The sequence below is a fragment of the Eleginops maclovinus genome, chromosome 6 (genome assembly GCF_036324505.1).
Source record: "Eleginops maclovinus isolate JMC-PN-2008 ecotype Puerto Natales chromosome 6, JC_Emac_rtc_rv5, whole genome shotgun sequence".
Lineage (NCBI taxonomy): Eukaryota > Metazoa > Chordata > Actinopteri > Perciformes > Eleginopidae > Eleginops > Eleginops maclovinus.
Genome location: NC_086354.1, coordinates 5,883,993 through 5,895,616, shown reverse-complemented (window position 1 = coordinate 5,895,616; position 11,624 = coordinate 5,883,993). Strand labels below are relative to the sequence as shown.

Here is an 11,624-nt window from a genome sequence, read left to right as displayed (position 1 = left end):
TCATCAAATTCAGTCATAGTGATTTGAGTTCTCAGGTTCAGATTATTTATTAACACTCTGGACACTGTGTCTTTTGTGCCCCTGCCTGCAGGCTGCTTCACAGTATAAACCAGAACTAAGGGATGTTGTCCAATAGTTAGTCAATTTTATGTTTTTTTTCTAAACACCTTTCTCAACCTCAGAGAAAGATTTAGCAAGGACAACAGTGCTAAGAGAATTGGATAACGATCAAATTGTGATGCAACGGAAGTCGTTATTGTTGTGCATCTGGAACGGTTAGAAAATAAAAATTCCGTGGGTGGAATACCGAAAGCGCACCTGGATATTTCGCCCACGGAAAACAGTAAAACATATGACTTAATTACCAAGGTAGGATAAGAGGTAAATAACGAGTAAAAATACATTCTAATCACAATAAGATGGTTGCACATCCTAACCCACACCAATTGTATCAGTAAACAAGAATCCCAATTATTTTGAGTGTATTAAAATATTTGACAAATAGATATGAGTGTCACTCAAAATGTTTCCATTGGTAGGAACTGTGGGGTGCTATTCTCTCCTTTGCTTTCTTAAAATGGGCCCTATTATGCTTTTTCACTGCCTGAAACAACTCCATTGGACTCCTTTGTTGATTTCCGTAACATAGTGACATCCCGGTAACACTTGCGCTTCTAGTGGCTAGCGTTCCAATTCATTGTACATGATGAGCTCAGGGGCGGGCCATCCCTAAGTGGTCGACCAACCACAGCCGAGCCAGCCAGTTAAACAATCAAAGCAGACTGGGCTCTGGTTTCAGACAGAGGGTGAAAAGAGGTGCAGCAGCACAGCAGAATGAGAACAATAAAGAGCTTTTGAACATTAAAGCATGGAAACGTCACAGAAGAAGCACAAAATAAAAATATAAAACCTGAAAATGAGCAGAATATGTTCTCTTTAAAACACTGTCAAATGTACCTAATGCTAAACTAGATAATAAAGGAAGCATTAAAGCTCCTTCCGTTATCATTTAGAGAATTAGAATAGCGCCTATCATGGCTGCCACTCCAGATCCTTACGCGTAATTTACTAATTTAGGAACCTCCCTTAACAAAAAAGACTATTTGAATGCAACCCTTGTAGGGTATAATTTCCATGGATATGGAAAACAGAGGCTTACAGGAAGTGGAGTTTAAGAAACAAATAAAGGGAGAAATGTTCAGGTGGTAACTAGACTCCCATCTGTCAATAACGTGACTCCAGCACAGGCTCTCTCTCAAGTGCTCTGTGTGTCTTCTGTTGCTGTGTGAATCCACAATAATAATGTTATAATCATAAAGTACAGGAGTGTTCTATCATCTAGGAAGAGAGACCTTGAAGTCAGCATGGCCAGTTGGAGCGAGAACTTGATGTAATTATGATGAGTGGGCAATCACCTATACTGACTGTGTGTTTATGTGCTTATCTCTGTGTGCACCTCAGTCATGTCACCACCAACAAGCTTGTTCTATATCCATGTGAAACTTAAAAACAGGTCAACATCTCAACAGGATTGTAGCCAAGTTGTAGTTTTCTTCTGTTATTTACCTCATGCCAATTGTGCACATCTTTTCTCTTTTTTTGTGTGTGGGACAATCCGCTGTCCAATTGTTAAGAGAGCTCTCTAATCCAGCCTTAGACGTGAGTCGTGCAGTGCTGCCTAATAGGATCGTAGTATTAACCCTGATGACAATACTGCCAGCTGTCGCAGAGTCCCCTGTTGGCCACCAGGAGCACTGTGTTTCGGGGGGGGGGGGGGGGGGGGGGGGTTAGAGAGACAGGGGGAGGTGACTGACAGAGATAGACAGACAAAGATAGCCAGAGATAGAGAGAGTGTGAGTCTCATGTGGAATATTCAGGGAAGCAGTTGGGAGGAGGAACGCAGAAACTCCTGAAGTGCTTTGTTTTTGGAACACTACCTCTTTGAATTTACATTTCACGCCCCCTCCGTTAAGGAAAAACTTTTTTTTATTTTTAACTTTTTTCTTTCTCATTTAACTCTCTCTCAATCCCACCTTCGCCTTCCTCAATCTGCGTCCATCTGTCTCTCGCCTCACACTTTTCAATTACCTCCGGTTGGTGGCGGCTGTTGGCTCTGCGCTGGTTCTATATGGCTGAATAAACGGTTAAAAGAGGGGGGGGCTTGCTCCGGTGGTTTTCTCTGTGAGAGTGTGAGAAGTTGCAGTCCAGACCAGGACAAGCAAGAGAAGGAGGTGGTGGAGGAGGATGGCGGTGGCTCTGGATGAAGTGTGGGGGCGGGTAAAGAATGTCTGCAAACAGAACGGTCTGCTCATCCTGTCTGTGCTGGCCGTGGTCATTGGCTGCCTGCTGGGCTTCTTCCTCAGAGGAAAGCAGCTCTCCGAGCAGGTCAGTTGGTTAAATCGCCTGGTCCCCCCCCCCCACCCAGTACCCACCTGCTCACCAGCCTGACCACCCTACCTCCCCTCTCAAGTGTCCGTGTGTGATCCCTCCACTCCTTATTTGAGTCAGACGCCACAACTCCTAATGCAAGAGATTACCCAATTCCCTGCTTTCACCTCGACTCCCTGTGCTAAACACCCAGCATTTCCACTCACACACTAACATGTTCTATCTTTGTAAAGGCACTGAATTGACTCCCAATCGATCTTCAAAAAACATCCCATAACTATACCCCGACCTTTACCCTAACCCTAACCTGATTCTAATTCGACCTCAAAACAAAGTCAGAAAATGTACTTGTCTTGACTGTTGACCCCAAATGGCAGATACTTAAGTCCAGTGGCGGCTGGTGGAGTTTTCTCCGGGGGGGGGGCTATAACTCCAAAATGTATATTAAAAAAAAGCATGCATACATGTACTAAGGTATCAAACGAGTGTATTTACATAAATGAAAACAACAAAAACAACATTATAGATAGATAGATAGAAGTGCAAAGAGAAACAAATGCGATATATAGAGTATGTACAGTATATGCAGTTAAGAGTGATTATGTTAAAATAAGGGCAGTATAAAGAGGTGGGAATAATTGGCATAGTATAAACAGATGTAGTATGAACAAATATACAGATGTGCTATATTACTATACAGATGGCCAATATACATATATAATACATATCTATCTCTATATCTATCTCTCTATCTATCTCTAGATATATCTCTATATCTATATATCTAAATAATATATATCATATATAACATGGACAATACACATACTTTATGACAGAAGGCTGTGACGTCAGCCCCGCCGCCAAATCCAGCTGCATTCAGCTCGGGGCGCAGGAGAGGTGCGCCCCAACATCGTCCTATCTCTTGTATTGAAGAGGAGCTACTGCGCATGTACAACTTTTAACGAGAGTCTATGGGCAAAGATTCCTGCGCCCTAGGGCGGAAATACGTCACCAATCAGACAATGTCAACGAACGAAACAACTTTACTCATCATTAACTATGAAATATTTATCTTGCACATCTAAAAAAATATATACATATATTTCGAAATATTTTTATTTGATTATTTCATTTTTATTTCATTTTTTTTATGTCTTATTCAAGGAAATGTCGTGAGAGGTGAGTGGTGGGGCGGCGCCCTAGCGCCCTCTATTGGCCAGCCGCCACTGCTTAAGTCTCCATATCAATCATTCAGTCACCCCCATACCAGTTATGGTACATTCAAATCTAATTAAACCATACCATGGATCCACAGTTGCCCCCACAACCAATAAAGTGCAAGACAGAACGACGTAATTACTAGATTGCTGTGGACAAATGTAATTGACTCTGTGGACGATAGCTATTCAATTCCGACAAAGAGACTGACAGGGTACTTTCACACTGAAATTGCAAATTAAGGTAAAAATAAGCCTCTTTTGATTACAGAAAAACATTACATCCAAATACTTTGTTTTCTCCTAGAAGCCAATTTGTAATGGAAAAAGAAACCCCAAGAGCTGGATGATCATTTTTTTCTGCTTTTCAAAAATGTAAAACAGTATCTCATCAGTCATGCCTATAACCGCCCAATTTGGACTCTGTGGAAAGGGATTGCCGATGAGGAGATTACTTGTCAACCACTCAAAGAGACATGAAGTCAACAGCATAGCATACATGTTCATTTATATAATTCACACATGACTGAATGGGAAGTGGAATTAAAATGGTTTGAATTCTGAGAATGCTAAGAGGCTAAAGATGAACAGAGAAATTACATTTTTGCATGCAACTGGGTGATCATTTCTCTAAGCACTTCTATCATGACTGAACTTATTGTAAGAACCACATGCAAAATATGCCTGGTAAAAAATGGTTGGAATTTTGGAGAATGGTTAGGTTAGGTTAACTAAAAACCTACTATTTAAAGGGTTAGAAAAAAACTGAAAAGTGTGATTTGTAATTGGATGATGGTCATTTTGTTCTGTTAGAGGTTGTGATTGCATGTTGTATTTTGTATGACTGATGTGTGTAGGTGTTGCAATCACTGTTTGATCATGTCCCATTAATTTTATAGCAAGACACACTTGAACATCAGATTAAGGATTCCAGGTCATTTTTGATCTGTGTGTTGGGTGCTCAAGCCCTGCTCTGATAACGCAGCCATCTATTAGTTATGAAGCATATGAGGAGTTGGTGTACATGTGAGCAAACTGGTCAAAAGTAGAAAATGTTCATCTCTGACAATTGCTAGTTGAATTTATAGCGCAGCGTAAGTGTGATGCAGCCAAGGTCATAACACTGTATCCCCTCACATGGTATACAGTATACATTTTACGTCAATTCCACATTATTGTATTATCAATAAAACTACCTACTCTGGGTCACCAAGGTTAATATAGCCACTGGGCTTAATTCCTCACAGTAAGCTTGCAATGACTCATGTCAGTTTATAATTACCTGTCCTCACACGATATGGTATAGCCACCAGTGCAACAAAATAAAATAAAAAGATACAATTGTGTACAAGCTGCTGCAAGCAAATATGAGTCTACTATGTGCAATTTCATTAGAAGAACATCAGAAAAAGACTATGACATAGAGCTTGCCTTCACAATGCTCTCATAATGGCGATGGCTAAGCTGGTGGCTAATGATGCTAGCAGTGCAAAATTGTGCAAACAAGGGGAAGTGATAACAACTTAAGAGCGAACCGGAGGATGAGCATAAGGCTTCAGTGACAGTGTTATATGCATTACCTTGCAAATGAGCAAAGTGCAAAGAGGATGCCATTAGCAAGCAAATGGGACAAACCCAGATAGTCTCACAAGCGGGAACATGCTAGCATGACCAGACCAGCTTTGTACACAAAGCATGGAGAAGCTCAACTTACAGAAACAGAGAGAAAGTGTTACTAGATTAAGACTTCAGTACACTCCTAAGTACATTTCCTTATAACCTATATGAAAATATGATAGCCTATTAGGTTTGAAAGACACCAGGCAGTGGCAGAGTGCAGCTCACTACGCTAATGACATGTTTCAGTTGTGCAGGAGGCGTGTTCAGGTGAATCAGGCAGTAAGGAATGATTGTAACAGGAGCCACACGACTCCTGCCCCAATCTGTAGCCAAAAGTTAAACTGCCCAAATGTGTTGCATTGAAGGTAAATGAATGTCCAGATGCTGACATCATCTCAATGACTATGCTAACATAAATGTCATTACTAGATATAGTGTTTACTATACAGCTTAGCTTGATTTCAAATGTTAGCATCCTTGCAATCATAAATCATCATTGAATACAATGACATGTAAGACCTTAGGATGGCATCGATCCTTTGCATTAATCCACTGTTTACTGTACTGTTATGTCTTAACATCATTTTATTACAATCCACTTGAGTTTGGGTCAAAGTGGTGGACTCAGTGACAGTACACATTGCCATCGCTGCTAGCATGACTTAAAATAGGACCCACCTAAACAGGGTATGATCAATGTATTACCTGCAGCTTAAGTATATGATCTTAGTGCACTTTCATCATATAAGCAAAACCTACAAATAATGATATGACAACAACATGAAAGAGCTAATGGTTAGCTTTTATGCTAGTAAAACACATCAAGCTATGCTCTGATTCGCTTTTCTTTGCCAGTCAATGAGGGTTGAAAAAAGGGAGAAAGTGGTTTTCCAGGGGAAACAATGCTAATTTCGTTTTTTACAGTCACAAACACAGTGAGCTGAGTGAACAAGCTACTGTAGCCATGACATTTTATATGTTCAGCAGGAAAATAGGAACCAGTGTATCCTTGAACACCATGACCTTGAGGTCAATGTATTTAAATTGCATGAAAAAGCAGAATGTTCCATAGAAAAAACAGCTTTCAATTGTTGTAGTGGATAAGATTCAGCTGTGGGGGAGCTGGCCTGAAGAAATCTTAATAGCTCATCAAAGTTGCTTTCCCACTGGATAAAAACCCCACTACCACCCACTAAGATTTAGTGGCGAGGTTACACTCTGTATTGCCAGGGCTTGCAGATTTCCATGCTCCTACCTAAAAGGTGGATGCACTAGTTTTCACCCCTTTTACGATGCGATTCTTCTGTATGACACCCGTTGAAGACAAAGCCAGCTGACTCCGTGGACATAAACAGTAATTTTATCTCGCTGAACGTTCACACACATCACTCGAACTCGACAGAGACGAAATTAAATTAAGTTATCAACCTTAAACAGCATATAGAGATAAGGAACACATTGTGTGTGTGCGTGTGTGTGTGTGTGTGTGTGTGTGTGTGTGTGTGTGTGTGTGTGTGTGTGTGTGTGTGTGTGTGTGTGTGTGTGTGTGTGTGTGTGTGTGTGTGTGTGTGTGTGTGTATGTGTGTGTGTGTACACACAAAAGAGTTTTTCACAGCTGGACTTAAATCAACAAAAAAACAGACTAATGTACCTGCCTCTATTCCACACACACACACACACACACACACACACACACACACACACACACACACACACACACACACACACACACACACACACACACACACACACACACACACACACACACACACACACACTCAGTCATTTGGCCTAAAAGCTTTGTTATTCCAAAACAAAATCAAAAAGCTTTTATTGCTCCCTCGTCTCACTGCACAGCTGTGCTGTACTTAACTGTATTTTTTTTTTCTCCTTTCATACTCTCCACCTTCTTTTTTCTCCTACTGGCTTCTTCTGCTAATAAATTACAGTCATAATATGACATATTGATTGGAAATGTTACTGTGTTTAGTCTTGCATAAACATTACACCTACATTACCTACATACATACAGTAATTATATTCCAGATCCATTTTACATTCTTAACTTTGAGTGATTTTGGTTAAATGTAAATTACTAAGTATTCTAACTTTGGATAGATGTTGAGTGCCCCTTGACATTTAGTTATGCGGGGAGAGGGTGAAAAGAGGAGCGGATGGTGAAGACCTTTTTGAACCTTAAAGCATGCAAAAATGTCACAGTAGAAGCACAAAATACAAATATGAACCTAAAAGGGTCCCTTTAAGCTCAGTTTTTGGTCTCAACCTTCGTGAGAGCTATGTGAACGCCAATAATTCAACTGAGGGCCTTCTTCAGTCTAGGTTAAACACTAAAAGTGTAAGGTTAAATCAAATGTAGGATGCAGGGTTATAGAAAAGTTAGTAACAAGATTTCTTTAGCCCACTCCTCATCAGCAACTATTACCCGCTTTAAATTACAACCCAAAATCTACACAGAGAAACTAAATTTGCCTTCATTTTTTCACAGCAATATAGTTACTGGAATGGACTATTTTTCCTTTTGGGGCATTTTAGAAAGCCTATATCCAGTTGGCTGAATAAATAAAGTCCTAACGACACAAACGTGGATACTGTATAAATAGTTATTTATTTATATTTGCTGGGTTCATAGATTCAATAGTAACATAAACCTTAATCACAAATAATCTTTTTGTACATTATAAATCATGCTTACTGTGATTAATTCCCAATCTCAAGCAATCTCTGCTGCATTGCATGTTAACTGGAACCAGTCCAGCGCCACGTATTACTTATATGAAAAATAAAAAAATCACAAGCCTGAAACACAGAGACCCTGACACTCCAAACCGCAATATCTGTAATACAGATGAGGGCCCACAGAGAGCATTCAGTACAATAATTAACCTTTAATATGGAGAATTATATCCAGAGTTTGTTTTTGCATCTCAGTAAGGCTGCTTTTGTGAAGGGTAATGCAAATGCCTTATATAATGGGAACACAGTTAAATAATGTTCGACATTGTTTCCAGTTCAATAGCGCTGTGACGGATCATTTCCCTATTTCTAATTACTTTGTGTTTACTGACAGGGGGATAGGGGGTCTGGGAGAAGTTTCCATATTCATTCATTTTAATGATCCTGGTATAAAAATCTTTAGGGGCTTCATAATTCAACATTACAATTCTAATGTTCAAAATTAAATAGTTCATAAATTAAGCTCTCACATTAAAAAGTGTTTCTCATTCATCAGAATCCATGTTGAATTAGTCCATTCATAAACTAAAAGTGTAACACTTTCTGTGTGTGTGTGTGTGTGTGTGTGTGTGTGTGTGTGTGTGTGTGTGTGTGTGTGTGTGTGTGTGTGTGTGTGTGTGTGTGTGTGTGTGTGTGTGTGTGTGTGTGTGTGTGTGTGTGTGTGTTTTAAAAAGCTCTTCAACTGAACCTGTTTCTTTTGTTTTGATATTTAGTTTGATAAAACTTCCAATTTTATTTTAACAGTAGCATTGTATTATTGGGATTCTGTTTAGATATATTTTCACATAACAAGAGAAGTGTTTAATAGTTGAGAACATATGTGGTTATAAAGGTTGATGTTTTCTATTTGTTTGCCCAGACATTTCAAGCAAAATGTTAAAATCTGTTTCTGAGTTGTTGTTCTGTCTTAAGGGGGCATTCACACAGAAGCTAATTTTATTCAGATTGCAGCACAAATGCCCTATCTTGTAACATTAAAAGAGGCCCTGTTATGCTTTTCGGGCTTTCCCTCTCCTTTAGTTTGTTATATAGGTTCTTATGCATGTAAATGACCTGCAAAGGCTAAAATCCCAAACTTCCCTCCAGAGGGAGGTTCTCTCCTTCCTGAAACGCATCCATTTGACTCCTTTGTTTACTTCGGTAAAATAGTGATATTACTATTACATTCTCGCTTTTATTGGCCAGCGCTCTAACACATTGTACGAAAAAGGGGTGGGACAACACTATGCGGTTGACACATCAGAACAGAGCCTGCAATCAGAGCAGACTGGGCTCTGGTTTCATACAGAGGGTGAAAAGAGGTGCTGCAGCACAGGCAGTATGAGAAAAATAAAGAGCTTTTTGAACGTTAATGCATGGAGACATGTCACAGTAGAGGCACAGAATATAATTATGAACCTGAAAATGAGCAGAATAAGGCCCCTTTAATGGGCTCTTGCTTTGGCCATGCTACACCCTTCCACTGATTGTCATGACAATTTGGTCCACCATCATAGACAAATAGCATATTGATAGATTGAAGAAAAGAAACATTTGAAGGCAATTTGAGTTTTCTGGCAGACCGTTCCAGCAAAAACAGCAAATAAGCTCAAGGCAATTTGAGATGTATGAGCAACAAGAAGCCAGATGGTCAAATACTTTTTCAAAAATTATTTTATAGGAAAGCCATGGTCATTTTTTATACGAGTCACTGCACAGGTGTTATGTAAGGTTTCCTACCTGTCAGAACATTGGCTCCAGTATTCAGAGCTGCAACAGCTTCTTTTTTGAAAATGAGTCACACAAGCAGCAGATGTCTGGTCTTGAATTATTTTGAATATTGAGAGTTATTAAGTGCTGGTAGATCACCTTGTGGCAAACTGTTTTCCATGTTTCTTGTACTTGTTTTAAGTGGCTGCTAGCTATGCATTCTTTACATACAGACAAGAGAGCAGCATTGATTGACTCGTCAAATTTTTGGCAAGGAAACTAATTTGTCTTAGTTCCAATATGTCCAACGATAACAAAAAATTAAGGTATTTTTTTCCCCCACTACGTATTATTAGAAGCAATTTAATTATCTCTCAGTAAAAGGTTGCATGACATTGATTTTTATTTAACTCAGTGCATTGTTTACCGGATATATTGGATGTGGGTCTTCCAGTCCAGGGATTTAATAATGTTAAAACATAATGATATATGTACATTAAACAAATGGAAACAGTGCCAACGATTGATCCCTGTGGAACACCACGCTATACAGTCAGAAATTAAACTCGTGCAAAGTGAAACCTATGTTTTCAATCTTTTTAGTTTTAGGTTGGCTCAGTAATTGGTTGACAACTTGCGGCAAAGAAATAGAGTACAATACACATATAGCTCAAGTAAGCATGTTTTTCTGTATGACATTGTGTAACTGTGTGTTTTTCTCTGCCTTTTCCTGCAGGAGGTGAAGTACTTCCAGTTTCCTGGAGAGTTGCTGATGAGGATGTTGAAAATGTTGATTTTGCCCCTCGTCGTATCCAGGTATGAGCAACATAGCCACAGACTGACAGACAGACACACAGACACACAGACAGACACACAGACACACAAACACACAGACACATAGACAGACACACAGACACAGACACACACACACACACACACACACACACACACACACACACACACACACACACACACACACACACACACACACACACACACACACACACACACACACACACACACACACACACACACACACACACACACACACACACAGCTTATTGAAAGACAGGAGGAAGGTAGATTTTCACTGCAGGAAATGCTTGAGAAAGAGGACTTTTTTGTAACAAACAAGGTAATCTATACCTGCGCATTGATTTTCTCATCACTAACCCCTGTTGCATTGATATTCAAGATTTGCCAGTGTTGCATTCTCCATGCTGAAATGTTTCCCTTTCGACTCTGAGAAACAAATAGTTTTTTCTGAGTTTTAGATAGCAGAAGACATTACACTAAGCATAATCCTCAGCTATCGTTGAAGCTCGGTGTTTGGATGTTTTAGTCACAATGCACAATGGTAGGCTATATGTTGTAGTGGAAACAGTAAGAAAAACTAAATTGTTAAAAAGAAAAATCATACTTAAACTGCTTGCTTGAAAGTCATCACATAAATCCACTGTAATAAATGGTTCGGCTGCATTGAATATTACACATTTGTTGTAGTTCTTACTAATACTAAGACTTTTGGACAAACACGAACTGCATGACATGGATCATAAATATATCTGCGATTAACCAACATCTGTAATTCCTCTTCACACAAGACTTCTCCTTGCAGTACCAATACTAATTTGGCTGACTTTCATAGTTGATCAAATCGGTAGATAGGCTATATATCTTTTAAACCTTCATCACAACACCTCTTTGTATACCAAAAAGAAACTACAAAGATGGTGTCGTTTTGCATCTCAGTGAAGAGCTGATACAATGGGAGTTGTAGTTTTTTAAGATATTATTGATTTTCTTTGGATTAAATAATGTACATACTGAGTTGAGAGTATGGTCAGGGGTTTCAGCTGATGGGAGACACATCTATGGAATCAGAATTTCAAAATCTTACCGTTAAATGACTGAAAATACTCTTTCCCCCTCCCCATTTGGTGATTCTACCCAGTT

The 11,624-nt window shown here is 39.4% G+C and overlaps 1 protein-coding gene across 1 annotated transcript in view; it reads left to right on the top strand.

Annotated features, from left to right (window-relative positions):
* Nucleotides 1-1,857: 1,857 nt before the first annotated feature.
* The window catches only part of slc1a7a (solute carrier family 1 member 7a), a 35,118-nt gene continuing 25,351 nt past the window's right edge, over nucleotides 1,858-11,624 (top strand). The window contains exons 1-2 of the mRNA XM_063886114.1: nucleotides 1,858-2,385; nucleotides 10,405-10,484. Of these exons, the coding sequence (XP_063742184.1) occupies nucleotides 2,245-2,385; nucleotides 10,405-10,484 (221 nt within the window). The 5' untranslated portion in view covers nucleotides 1,858-2,244. The remainder of the gene's footprint in view (nucleotides 2,386-10,404; nucleotides 10,485-11,624) is intronic.